This window comes from Dama dama, chromosome 12, assembly GCF_033118175.1.
Source record: "Dama dama isolate Ldn47 chromosome 12, ASM3311817v1, whole genome shotgun sequence".
NCBI classification, from domain to species: Eukaryota; Metazoa; Chordata; class Mammalia; order Artiodactyla; family Cervidae; genus Dama; species Dama dama.
The window spans coordinates 1,666,712-1,681,056 of record NC_083692.1 but is presented as its reverse complement, the minus strand read 5'-3'; the positions used below and the strand labels follow the sequence as shown (position 1 = coordinate 1,681,056).

The 14,345-nt window shown below is 44.1% G+C and overlaps 1 protein-coding gene across 1 annotated transcript; it reads left to right on the top strand.

The window, feature by feature from the left end:
• The first annotated feature begins 7,284 nt into the window (after positions 1–7,284).
• On the top strand, positions 7,285–13,733 carry LOC133065917 (beta-2-microglobulin). The gene is made up of 4 exons (XM_061156405.1): positions 7,285–7,442; positions 11,281–11,556; positions 12,076–12,103; positions 13,078–13,733. The coding sequence occupies exons 1-3, from the start codon at positions 7,376–7,378 to the stop codon at positions 12,087–12,089; spliced, it is 357 nt and encodes a 118-aa protein (XP_061012388.1). The 5' UTR covers positions 7,285–7,375; the 3' UTR covers positions 12,090–12,103; positions 13,078–13,733.
• The last annotated feature ends 612 nt before the right edge of the window (positions 13,734–14,345 follow it).

The window sequence follows — 14,345 nt, the reverse complement described above, 5'->3', positions numbered from 1 at the left end:
TTTGACTTAGTAACTCTCAGCACACAAAACAACTGCCCTCTGTGTCCCATTTCCTTTGGATCTGTTGCCTGGTATATAACAGCACAAACCTGAGAATTCAGTCAGAATGAACACCTTAGGTGGCTGCCAATAAATTAGCTTATAGCAGAATCGGCGGTCAGGAGGAGCTACCCCACACCCAAGGTCAGGAGCAGCGGCAGTGAGGAGATAACCAATGTCCAAGGTAAAGAGCAGCGGCTGCTCTTTGCTGGAGCAGCCGTGAATAGATACCCAACGTCCAAGGTAAGAGAAACCCAAGTAAGATGGTAGGCGCTGAGAGAGGGCATCAGAGGGCAGATAGACTGAAACCACAATCACAGAAAACTAACCAATCATATCACAGGACCACAGCCTTGTCTAACTCAATGAAACTAAGCCATGCCGTGCGGGGCCCACCCAAGACGGACGGGTCATAGTGGAGACGTCTGACATAATGTGGTCCACTGGAGAAGGGAATGGCAAACCACTTCAGTATTCTTGCCTTGAGAACCCCATGAACAGTATGAAAAGGCAAAATGATAGGACACTGAAAGATGAACTCCCCAGGTCGGTAGGTGCCCAATATGCTACTGGAGATCAATGGAGAAATAACTCCAGAAAGAATGAAGGGATGGAGCCAAAGCAAAAACAATACCCAGTTGTGGATGTGACTGGTGATATAAGCAAGCTCTGATGCTGTAAAGAGCAATATTGCATAGGAACCTGGAATGTTAGGTCCATGAATCAAGGCAAATTGGAAGTGGTCAAACAGGCAAGTGTGAATGCTGACATTCTAGGAATCAGTGAACTAAAAAGGACTGGAAAGGCTGAATTTAACTCAGATGACCATTATATCTACTACTGTGGGCAGGAATCCCTTAGAAGATATGGAGTAACCATCATAGTCAACAGAAGAGTCTGAAAAGCAGTACTCGGATGCAATCTCAAAAAGGACAGAATGATCTCTGTTCGTTTCCAAGGCAAACCATTCAATATCACGGTAATCCAAGTCTATGCCCCGACCAGTAATGCTGAAGAAGTTGAAGTTGAACACTTCTATGAAGCCCTACAAGACCTTCTAGAACTAACACCCAAAAAAGAAGCCCTTTTCACTATAGGGGACTGGAATGCAAAAGTAGGAAGTCAAGAAACACCTGGAGTAACAGTCAAATTTGGCTTTGGAGTATGGAATGAAGGAGGGCAAAGGCTAACAGAGTGTTGCCAAGAGAATGCACTGGTCATAGCAAACACTCTCTTCCAACAACACAAGAGAAGACTCTACACATGGACATCACCAGATGGTCAACACCAAAATCAGATTGATTATATTCTTTTTAGCCAAAGATGGAGAAGCTCTATACAGCCAGCAAAAACAAGACTGGGACCTGACTGTGGCTCAGATCATGAACTCCTTATTGCCAAATTCAGACTTAAATTGAAGAAAGTGGGGAAAAACACTAGACCATTCAGGTATGACCTAAATCAAATCCCTTATGATTATACAGTGGAAGTGAGAAATAGATAGAAGGGACTAGATCTGATAGACAGAGTGCCTGATGAACTATGGCTGGAGGTTCATGACACTGTACAGGAGACAGGGATCAAGATCATCCCCAAGAAAAAGAAATGCAAAAAGGCAAAATGGCTGTCTGAGGAGGCCCTACAAATAGCTGTGAAAAGAAGAGAAGCGAAAAGCAAAGGAGAAAAGGAAAGATATACCCATCTGAATGCAGAGTTCCAAAGAAGAGCAAGGAGAGATAAGAAGGCCTTCCTTAGCAATCAATGCAAAGAAACAGAGGAAAACAATAGAATAGGAAAGACTAGAGATCTCTTCAAGAAAATTAGAGATTCCAAGGGAACATTTCATGCAAAGAAGGGCTCAATAAAGGACAGAGACGGTATGGACCTAACAGAAGCAGAAGATATTAAGAAGAGGTGGCAAGAATACACAGAAGAACTGTACAAAAAAAATCTTCATGACCCAGATAATCACGATGGGGTGATCACTCACCTAGAGCCAGACATCCTGGAATGTAAAGTCAAGTGGACCTTAGGAAGCATCACTATGAACAAAGTTAGTGAAGGTGATGGAATTCCAGTTGAGCTATTTCAAATCCTAAAAGATGATGCTGTGAAAGTGCTGCACTCAATATGCCAGCAAATCTGGAAAACTCAGCAGTGGCCACAGGACTGGAAAAGGTCAGTTTTCATTCCAATCTCTAAGAAAGGCAATGCCAAAGAATGCTCAAAGTACTGCACAATTGCACTCATCTCAGACGCTAGTGAAGTAATGCTCAAAATTCTCCAAGCCAGGCTTCAGCAATACATGAACCGTGAACTTCCAGATGTTCAAGCTGGTTTTAGAAAAGGCAGAGGGACCAGAGATCAAATTGCTGACATTCGCTGGATCATTGAAAAAGCAAGAGAGTTCCAGAGAAACATCCACTTCTGCTTTATTGACTATGCGAAAGCCTTTTACTGTGTGGATCACAACAAACCGTGAAAAATTCTGAAAGAGATGGGAATACCAGAACACCTGACCTGCCTCTTGAGAAATCTGTATGCAGGTCAGGAAGCAACAGTTAGAACTGGACATGGAACAACAGACTGGTTCCAAACGGGAAACGGAGTCCGTCAAGGCTATATATCGTCACACTGCTTATTTAACTTATATACAGAGTACACCATGAGAAACACTGGGCTGGAAGAAGCACAAACTGGAATCAAGATTGCCTGAAGAAATATCAATAACCTCAGATATGTAGATGACACCACCCCTATGGCAGAAAGTGAAGAACTAAAGAGCCTCTTGATGAAAATGAAAGAGGAGAGTGAAAAAGTTGGCTTAAAACTCAATATTCAGAAAACTAAGATCATGGCATCCGGTCCCATCATTTCATGGCAAACAGATGGGGAAACAGTGGAAACAGTGGCTGACTTTATTTTTTTGGGCTCCAAAATCACTGCAGATGGTGACTGCAGCCATGAAATTAAAAGATGCTTACTCCTTGGAAGGAAAGTTATGACCAACCTAGACAGCATATTAAAAAGCAGAGACATTACTTTGTCAACAAAGGTCCATCTAGTCAAGGCTATGTTTTTACCAGTAGTCAAGTATGGATGTGAGAGTTGGACTATAAAGAAAGCTGAGCGCCGAAGATTTGATGCTTTTGAACTGTGGTGTTGGAGAAGACTCTTGAGAGTCCCTTTGGACTGCAGGGAGACCCAACCAGTCCATCCTAAAGCAGATAAGTCCTGGGTGTTCATTGGAAGGACTGATGTTGAAGCTGAAACTCCAATATTCTGGCCACCTGATGAGAAGAGCTGACTCATTTGAAAAGACCCTGATGCTGGGAAAGACTGAGGGCAGGAGGAGAAAGGGACGACAGAGGATGAGATGGTTAGATGGCATCACTGACTCAATGGACGTGGGTTTGGGCGAACTCCAGGAGTTGGTGATGGACAGGGAGGCCTAGTGTGCTGTGGTTCATGGGGTCGCAGAGTCAGACACGACTGAGTCACTGAACTGAACTGAACTTTCTCAGAAGTGGTTTTCAAGTGGATATTATGAGGCCTTTCAAATCACATGGGCTAGCACTTGAATCATAGCTCAGAGTGAACACGGACAAGCACCTTAATTCTCTGAAACTGTCTCTTCATCTGTAAAAGAAAGAAAGACCTACCTTCTGGATTGTCATGTAGTTGGATCAGCAGCCTCCCAAATTTAATGTGTTGATGAATCACCTGGGAGGTTGTTAAAATGCAGGCTCTGACTTAGGTCTAGGATGGCCCCAAGGGTCTGCAATTCTAAGAGCTCCTAGAAGTGGAGCTGATGTTGTGGTGCATGAACCACACTCTGATGAGGGACACAGCGTCTGCAGGAGTCCGGGCAGGGATGTCCTATCTGCGCTTGTTCCTCTCCTTCCAGGCAGCCTGGGTTTTCTGGCTGCTTGACGAGCCCGCCTCAGGGAAGTGCTGACTGAGATCTCTTAAGGTGCAACCCAACTCACCTGAGCTTCAACCTATTCCTATTTTCTCTCCACTTCAATGTCCTTTTTTTTTTTTTTTTTTTTCTGTTCAAGGACTTCATTCTTCTTTGGCTTAACAAAGATACAGGTACCAGTCCTTTTAGGTTATTTTTTTTTAAAGGAGCTTTATTGAGGTAAAGACACATGATAAATTACACTTAAACAATTTAATAAGTTCTACAGTATGTATGCACTTGAGAAACCATCATCATCCTCAGGATAATGACATGTACGATACCCCCAGAATGTGTCCTTAGTTCCTGATGCTCCTTCTACCTCCTGGAAAACCAACCATCTGCTTCTGTTACATAGATTAATATGTCATTTCTAGAGTTTTAAATAAAAAGCATACATACAGCTTGTATCCTTTTTTGTCTCACTTTTTTTTCAGCCTAATTATTTCATCCACGTTATTATGTGTACCAATAGTTCATGCCTTGTTTATTGTTGACAGCATTGCACTGAATGTATTGCTACTACACTGTTTATCCTTTCACCTGTTGATGGAGGTTTTGCTTATTTCTATTTTCTTGTTGTTATCAATAAAGCTGCTTTGAACAGGTTTCTACAGGTCCTTGTATAGACATATACTTTCATTTGCTCCTGGGTAAATACCTAGAGTGGAATAGTTGGGTCATTTGGCCAGTGTATGTTTAACTTAAAAAAAAAAACTGTGAAACTTTTCCAAAGTAGTTGTATTATTTTATATTCCTAACAGGAGGGTATGAAGTTCCTATTCTCCCACACTCTGGAAAATATTTACTGTTGTGACTAAACACTGATGGGCTTCCCAGATAGTGCTGGTGGCAAAGAATCAGCCTGCCAATGCAGGATATGGAAGAGAAGTAGGTTCCATCCCTGGTTTGGGAAGATTCCCTGGAGAAGGAAATGGCAGTCAGCTCCAGTATTCTTGCTTGGAAAATTCTATGGATAGAGGAGCCTGGCAGGCTATAGTCTAAGGGGCTAGAAAAAGTCAGACACAACTGAGCAACAGAGCATACAGACACATAAACATTTAGTGTAAAAAAAAATTAGGGAAGTCATTAGTAAAAAAAAAATTCCATCATTCATACCACTGATGAAATAAAGATAATTAAAAGGCTATGCTTGTAGATGTCCAGAAGTTTGTCAACCTCACAAACAGAAATTTCATTTTTAAAACATAGTTCTTATATGTAAAGAAACTGGTAAAGAAACCACCTGCAATGTAGGAGACCTGGGTTCGATCCCTGGGGGAGAAGATCCCCTGGAGAAGGGAAAGGCTACCCACTCCAGTATTCTGGCCTGGGGAATTCCATGGACTGGATAGTCCAAGGGGTCACAAAGAGTCGGACACGACTGAGCGACTTTCACTTCACTTTCATATATTATTTTACTCTCACTATTCTAACATGTCATAGATAGAAATCTAACAAAAATACAGATATTCCCCAAACACAAAAAATAGAAAAAGATTTTTCTATGTCTTCATTGCACTTATTTAGAGCCTTTAAAATTAATTTCCTAAATGAATAGATTAGATTCTACCTTGCAAGAATTGTTAAGTACTACAATTTCTCTATGACACAGTACACAAGTACTATAGCGATGACAACGAGCTCTCTCACTTTCTATACTCCCAGGACACTAAGACAGGTCAACACTAAATTACATAAAGCATTAATAGCCTTAAATGAGTTAACAACAAACAAACAAAAGGGAGGGGAAGGAGTGTCTTTCCTCATGACATTATGTTTGACAACTATTCTTTTATTTCAAGAGAGCTATAGAGAGAGCTGGTAGTAGAAGAAGTAGGTAAATAGCACCAATAATCACAGTTCTTAATCATTACAGAACACTTACTAGGCGCTCCTTGGTGCTCTCTCTGTGCACATTTCCCTTCATTAGGTCTGTGGAGAGTAACCTGCTTTCTTTAGTGTAGACACAAGCTCCACAACAGGGATTACTGAAAGGTCTAAAAATAGGGGAAAGGAATCCAGCTGACATTTCTTGGGCTCTCTGGGGAAGCACCACCCAACTCCCTTCAACTGCACACCAGGGTGATTTCCAAGACCTCTGCCACTCTCCGCCCCCAGGTTCACTTCCTCTTCTGGGCATTCCACTCCAGAAATGACCCTTGGACACAGTCACCAGGTAATGTCAACTCCTTTTTATGTTATCTATGGAGAGTGCGTTTTCTTAACGAGTCTTTGTAACACTGACACCCTCTTAGAATCTATAGGTCTAGCTTCTTTGTTTGAGCCCACAGAAGATGCAACCCAAATTCTCACCAAAATTGTCCAGTCCTCTATCTTCCAAGTGTCTGAAGCGCGAATGACATTAGAATCAGGCCAGTCTGTAACCTCAGCCTTTTGTTTTCCTATCCCTAAAAATATAACGGGGTAATTCCTACATCCTAGGGTTTATTCACCTATTCCCTCACAAGTTCAGTAGTTCCTTCCTTCATGCGTTTAACCAGCCACTCGTCTGTACACTCATTCATTCAGTTCATCAAGTACCTAGTCCGCGCCAATCACCATTCCAGTGTGCTAAGTCGCAGGGGGTATTGTCCCTCGAGGCGGTAGATACTCTAATGCTCTAAGCAGCTACTGCTTTTTACTATCAGTGGTCATTTCTCCACAAATCACCAAAGCAAAGAAAATTACTTAAACTACAACGGCAAGATACAGACTAGAATTTCTTGGCACAGACGTTTCGAAACGCCTTTCCTTTTTGGAAAATATTCAGGAAGCAAGAAGGTCTTCCTTCATGCCAGATGGTTCTCTGAGCTAGCCCCGTGAGGCCTCGCGGTTCCTGGAAACTTTTCTTGCCCAGAGAATCCAGAAGACTTGCAGTGTATTTCTGGGCTGGAATTGCGAACCGAGTTCTGATTCTGCCCAGTACCGTTCAGTCCTTACCCTTAACTGTTCTATGCTTCAGTTTTCCCAACTGAAAACCAGGTGCTAGGCTCCTAAATGGCTGTGGCATGCACGGTAAGCAAGTCCTTTAGCCTTTTCGGTGCTGTTCCGAAAAGCCAGGGTTCGTCCACACTGGAGTTCTAGGGTGAGCGGTTCGCGCTCCAAGCTTGGGCGCGCACCCCAGATAAGAGGGCGTCGATGTACAGGCAGCGAATGCACCCAGCCCAGCCCTGCCTTCCTAAGCATCATGAGACTTATTAGAAAACGAAACTGAAAACCAGGAAGCCTGTTTCTAACCTGCCCCGGCTTAGTTCGCTCGGAGACTTGTGACGGCCCGGCGGGCAGGCTTCCGATTGGCTGCCTGAGGGCGGACTATAAAGGCGAGCGCGGAACGCGGCCGCTCACTCAGCCACCCGCGCAGCTGCTGCAAGGATGGCTCGCTTCGCGTCCTTGGTCCTTCTCGGGCTGCTGTCGCTGTCTGGACTGGACGCCGTCCAGCGTGAGTGTCCTCTCCTCTCTCTCCTCTTCCGCCAGCCCGTCCTGTCCCGGTGACACGCACTTGGCACCCTGGGCACTAACTCTGTCCACCCCGGTCCCGCTCCCAAGTTTTCCTTCCCAGCTCGGTGGAGGAGCACCCGGCTTCCCCTCGGGCGGTGGAAGCGGCGGGGTGCGCGGGGAGTGGGGAGGGGGTGCGATCCCAGGTCGCCGACTTCCCGGGGATGTGGGGAGGGAGCCCCTGGCACGCCCGGACGGTACCGCGTGGGTCGGGACGTAGTTCCCGGGTGCGGATGTGGTTCAGGGCGGGCGCGGTGGGGGAGGGATTCTCTTCCTCTGGTTCGCGGGTCTCTGGCTCCCCCCGCGCATCTCTGGAGCGGGGCGGGGGGGGGGGGGTGGTGGGGGTGGGGTGCGGGCTGGCAGGTCCCAGAGGGCAGGGTTGGGGTCTGCGAACTGGTGGAGACAACCGGTGGGCTTAGGGGGAGTCGCCGCCGGGGTATGTCGGCCAGCTGGCATCCTGAGGGCGTGGAGCTTCCTGCAGGCACCGGGCAGGTTCACCTGCCCCTCTGTACTTTTCCCCAAACAAGGGACCAAACCAGAATGAGGAATTTTCCGGTGACTTTAGTGGAATGCCTTGAGGTTTAACAAACCGATTCGCCTCGTTAATTCTCTTGTTCTCCTTACACTTCGCTTTTAATAATACTCATAGAGGTTCCCGGTGACAGCTGTTTGTCCTGCGCTGTGTGCTGTGTCATTTAATTGTGAAAGGGGTCAGCGATGTAAATACGGTGCCTATCATCAGTTCAGTTCAGTTCACTCAGTCGTGTCCTACTCTTTGCGACCCCATGAACCGCAGCAGGCCAGGCCTCCCTGTCCATCACCAACTCCCGGAGTCTACCCAAACCCAGGCCCATTGAGTTGGTGATGCCATCCAACCATCTCATCCTCTGTCGTCCCCTTCTACCGCCCTCAATCCCTCCCAGCATCAGGGTCTTTTCAAATGAGTCAGCTGTTCGCATCAGGTGGCCAAAGTATTGCAGTTTCAAGCTTCAACGTCAGTCCTTCCAATGAACACCCAGGCCTGATCTCCTTTAGGATGGACTGGTTGGATCCCCTTGCAGTCCAAGGGACTCTCAAGGGTCTTTTCCAGCACCATAATTCAAAAGCATCAATTCTTTAGCACTCAGCTTTCTTTATGGTCCAACTCTCACATCCATACATGACTACTGGCAAAACCATAGCCTTGACTAGACGGACCTTTGTGGACAAAGTAATGTCTCTGCTTTTTAATATGCTGTCTACGTTGGTCATAAAGGAAGGAAAAGTTATGACCAACCTAGACAGCCTATCATCAGGATGTCACAAATGAGGAAAGGGAGGCTGACAAGTTGAAGTAAGTTAATCCCGCAGGGGATCAGTGGCAGACAGTAGAGCCTGACCAGAGCCTTTGGCCAGGTGGTGCGCCCATTAGGCGTCACCTGTGCATTTTTCATAATCATCTGGGGTGAGATTCTAGGGAGCAGGCTGGGCAGCCATGGGCCTCTGTGGCCTTTGTTCACAAAGGGCTTCCTCCTTTGGCTCCTTGCCTGGTTCTTTCCAAGATGAAGTGTCTCTCTACTTTCAGTTTTGAGCAAGTGAAGGTTTATCAGTCAGAAAGGTTGTAAAACTAGGGATGAATAATCAACACACTTACCCAGGTTGTCAGGGACACTGTGTTTAGATGCCTTCTAAATACACTGAAGATCAGATTTCTCTTTCGTTTGAAAATGGAATTTAAAATTTATTTGCCAAAAAAGCACATGATGTCTGTATTATCACTGTTACTGATGTTTTGTTGTGGCTATAGAATTCTCTCCAAAAAATAACAAGCAGACATTAAAAAGTATGTTAATTAGAGAACTTCCAAGATAATACATGCCTGGAAAACACACAGGGGATTTCTAGAAGACATTCAAAAAACATGTTAGTTGTGATTCACTTTCCTGGGGGGGGGGGGGAGGGGCGGGGTCCTATCTTCTGCTCTTTCCCTGTGTAGGTTTTATTTCAGTCTGGGCGTAAATTAAGTTTTCACTTGAACTACAGAAGCTAAAGTAACTCTCCCCATAATGCAGAAGCAGTAAGTGGCTGAAGCCCGATTCAAACCCAGGCCTGTTGGATACATCTCCTTCTTCTGGAAACTACTATTGTGATACCCTTGCAAACCCTCCCCCTGCACAAACCTGCCTAGCTCCCTCAAAGGGAGAATTCCAGGTGGAATGGAGTTGTGCCCTCAGTACTGTAGTATGTATTATGGTCTAGTTACTAGATCCGCCTGCAATGCGGGAGACCTGGGTTTGATCCCTGGTTGGAAAGATCCCCTGGAGAAGAGAAAGGCAACCCACTCCAGTATTCTGGCCTGGAGAATTCCATGGACTCTATAGTCCATGGGGTTGCAAGGAGTCAGACATGACTGAGTGACTTAACTGTCACTTATTAGAAGCTCAAATAAATCAGAAGATTTATCTTCACTTTGAATGACGGAAAAATACCAGGGCTTCATAGTATTCCCAGTCTAGCTCTTAGTGGGACTAGGGATCTTTTCTTTGATGATCGGATGATTACAAAGATACATCCAGTCACAGTGGCCTGGACTCCTCCTTCTCTGTACCTCCTGGACATAGAGGATGAACTGACCTTTGTAATCATGTCCCCTGAGTGTATTTGTATTTAAGTGGCTTATATACATATATTTATATCAGTCTGTATATTTAGTAGCATTAACAGTTCACTTAGAAAAATATAGATATAGAGCTTATAATATTTTCTTCCACATTCTCATGGAGGGTCTCAACATGCATTTCATTTTGGAATCCACCTGTCCTGTAGCAATATATAATATTCTCAACCTGGCAGATTATGGAAGTCACTTAACCATGCTCATTAAAAATGCAGATTCCACTGTCACATGCATTAATCCACTTGGTCCTAACAGAGAGTATAATCTTTCCCATCTGCCACAGTCCTCACTCTTCCCTGTTGTTCTCACCCAGCCCGACCCACTCATCTAAGGTGTTTTCCAGCTCCTGTAGGTGTTTCACTTTTATTTCTTTGTTGTCTGGCTCATGAAATCAGGTACACAATCAGATGGAGATTTGTCATATGAACTCCAGACGTGATGAAGAGGTTGTGTTCTGTAGAAATATACTTTGGGTTGATTCTGTTAGGAACATGAGCAAGGAGGTAACAATAATTACACCTGCCATTTATTTACCAAGCAACTGCAGTGTGCAGGGCACTGTACTAGGCACCTATTGAGAAGTCTGGTGGGTGTGCATCTAGACAAGAGACCAGGAAGAAAGAAGTAAATGTAAGGAAAATGATTGATGGGGCTGAAAGAGGGTGTAATAAGGGAGTTTTTTGATGTGGCCACCCTGGAGGGTGTGTGAAGTGAGAAACAAAGCTCAATCAGTAGGCTGGGGCCAAATCATGTAGACTCTTGAGTGATATAGATTCTATGTGCTGAGGAGCCATGAAGCCTTCTTCTTGAGAGCCTCCACACACAACTGTTAAAAGATACAGCACAATGTCCACTGACAGAAGAAGATGTTACTAGAAATCTGCTAGAAAAAGCCTGAAAGGCATGTGTAGGGGGATTATGTGGGAAAGATACTAAGTCATGGTTTATCCCACAAACTGGAGGTGGCCATTTGCAAAAATGTAAGGTCATTTGGCCCGAGGGAAAGTGGAATTGGGAGAAATGGAGGATCCAATGTAAACATTTGGTGCCTGATCTAGCTTCAGACCAAGGTCCCCCCAAGTGGAATACTCTGATGTTTCATCTGTCTTTCCCTGCCACTCCTCAGGTTCGCCAAAGGTTCAAGTGTACTCAAGACACCCACCAGAGGATGGAAAGCCAAATTACCTGAACTGCTATGTGTCTGGGTTCCATCCACCCCAGATTGAAATCGAATTGCTGAAGAATGGGGAGAAGATGAAATCAGAGCAGTCAGACCTGTCTTTCAGCAAGGACTGGTCTTTCTACCTGCTGTCCCACGCTGAGTTCACCCCCAACAGCAAGGATCAGTATAGCTGCCGAGTGAAGCACATTACTTTCTCAGAACCCCAGACATATGTGTGGGGTAAGTTTTCAAGTTCTTTGGTTAACCGCTGACAGTTGTATGGGAGCACAGCTGTGGCATAAAGCTGCTTTGATATAAAAACATCTGCATGCTGGGATTATCAGGGAATGTCATTAAAGTTCTGCGCAGTGGCACCCTCTGAGAGAGCGGGGCACAGCGTGGTCGCTGGGACAGTGGTTTCCCTTCAGTGAGAGCAGGGGGCATCAGCACAGGCACTCCCAAGGCTTCCTCCCTGTGGCCCCCTTGGCTCTCCTGACCGCCTCGGGCACACCCAGGACCAAGGAGGGTCTCCGAAGGCAGGGGCCTTTGTGTGCAAGCCCTGCTACGGTAGGGCCCTCCAACCCTGGCCTCCTCTAGTTCTCTGGATTGCTTGGGATCTCAGGCTGGTAGGAAACGTCTAGGTTTTTCTTCACTGGCTCTTCTGCCATCTTTGTTTATAACAATTTTAGACTTTTGTAGTACGCAGCATTTCAGAAGTCAAACTTAACTGTTTTCTTTCTCTGTTTTTCTTTTTCATAGATCGAGACATGTAAGCAGCACCATCAAGGTGGGTTTCTAACCTTAAGAAACCCTATTGTAATATCAGTATCCTAGGGACCATTACAGACAGCTCTAATGTGATAAGCCTCACAGTCTGGAAGACATTAATCAGGGTAACAATTCAGCAGGCAGAGAAGAATCCCACGGGGTCCCATTCCCCGCCCCTGAGAGAGGGGGAGATGAGGAAGGCCGTGGCCCTGGGTGTGACTTTCCCAGCATCACTAACCCTCTAAAGGGAGGACAGAGGAGCTGCAGGTGTGGGGTTCCAGGCAGAGGCAGCTGTTACCCACAGCACCTGCAAGTGTTTGCTCTTCTGCCATTTGCACGTTGGGCATCTCTGGGCCTTCAAAGGTGAACTGTCCCTTCCTTTGTGTGGCAGCTCTTTGCTAAATAGCCTGAAGAGAAGAGTGACATGGTTCTGCAGAGACACCATTCCTAAGTGTCTGGGCACTGTAGTTGGGTCTCTAAGCTCCCAGTCCAATAGAGGAGAGAAGTGGAAACAAGACTGTTGTAACTCAATGTAAAGACACTGTAACGGATGTATTGCAGCTCTAGCACCTAACTCTAGCAGTGTGAAACAGGGAGGGATTGGACTTCTCTGCCACTTCAGGTGGAGGCCAGAGGCAGATAATCCAGCTTTTCTGGGGAATTTTATTACTCAGTGTATCCTGGCATGGAAAACCTATTCAAATTTCCTGTTGCACTGTAGGACAGGGAAGTTAATTTGCGAGAGCATCAGAGAGTTTGGCTGACCTGCCCAGCATCACACAGTTACTAAGAGCCAGGATCTGAACTCTAATACCAGTGCTCTCTTCTCTAAGGTTGTAGGAGAACCAATGGGATAAAGTGAAAGGTTTGCAAAATCACATGCACTTTTATCAACAGAGATTTATACAGTGAAAGTTAGATAAGTTTGCTCATGCTGTCTGTGATCTAAAATAAATGTATTTATTATTATTCCTTTTCTCTTTTTTTTTTCAGATTTGAAGATTCTTCTTTTGGTCTTAATTCCAAATTCTATTTCCTTGCTCTTTAATACCAATATGCTTTTATGCTTTATGCACATAATCAGAAGTCGTATTCATGTCACCACAAATACCTTCTTTATAATTGTACCTTGGGTGCTACGTGTCCATGTTTGACCTGCCTAGGCAGGTGCCTGTAGTGGAGGCGCTGGCATCTTAGAGGTTGGGGAAGATAGAATTTCAGATTTAACATCAACATCTGGGTGTCTTCTGCATACAAAACTGGGTAATATGATACTTATGCATGTTAAAGTAAGCCTCCGATTTTGTAACTTTGGTTACAATTTTGGGAAAATTTTGAAAAGATAATTTTTAGAATTATGGAAATTTGTTAATTTTTAGAATTATGGAAATTGTGGATGAGGCATTTTGCCATATAAAATTTATGTTATCTCCTATATCTGTTAGAAACTTGGTTGTGCCTTGTTTTACTGTATTTTTATTTCACTAATTAAAACAATGGTAAAACATTGTGTTCAGCTTCTCAAAGGACCAATAACTGACTTCTCAATATCAGAGGGATCCAGAGCATAGCAGAAAGTCATCATGAATGTGATGAAACAACTTCCTACCTAAAATTCTATATTCAATAAAAATCTTTTAAAAAAATGACCGCATGATAAACATTATTAGATAACTAAGATTGCAGCACCTGTCAGATCCTCACTAAGATTGTAAGTGATACATTTGGGACAGAGGAAAGGCCTAAAATGTGAGCGAAAAGGGAGAGTAATGGAAATGTATCAATTTTGCAACCTAAATATAAAATAGTAATGGTTGCTAAAGTGGTTAGAAAAATAAAACACAACAATAACCCAAGAGTAGAAAGAGTAAACAATGTGAAAGTATTTGATGGACGTTTTACCCTGAAGGGTAAAGTTACAAACTTTCTGGTAATTTAAATATGTACAATATATTTTTTGGGCTGTCCTCAAAAAGAACATAGACTGAATATTTAATGTCCAACTAGAAGATGGCATAGGCGCTTATGGAGCGGCAGTGATGTTTTATTTTTTGACATGGATAGTAGTTACAACAGATTTTACTTTGTAATTTTTTGTTAAATGCACATATATTATGCTCACTTTAAAGAAATCTTATATTTCACAATAAAAATAAAATTTATTAATGTGGTTTATTACAGACTGAAGGAGATTTATATTATCTCAAAAGATTCACAGTAAGCATTCAATTAATTTTCAATACTTAGTGAATTTATCATAA

What these genes read in the sequence shown, in the direction of transcription:
- LOC133065917 (XM_061156405.1), top strand. Translation starts at nt 7,376, where the DNA reads ATGGCTCGCTTCGCGTCCTTGGTCCTTCTCGGGCTGCTGTCGCTGTCT. An exon ending in TGGACTGGACGCCGTCCAGC is followed by an intron (nt 7,443 to 11,280) that starts GTGAGTGTCCTC and finishes GCCACTCCTCAG; the next exon opens with GTTCGCCAAAGGTTCAAGTG.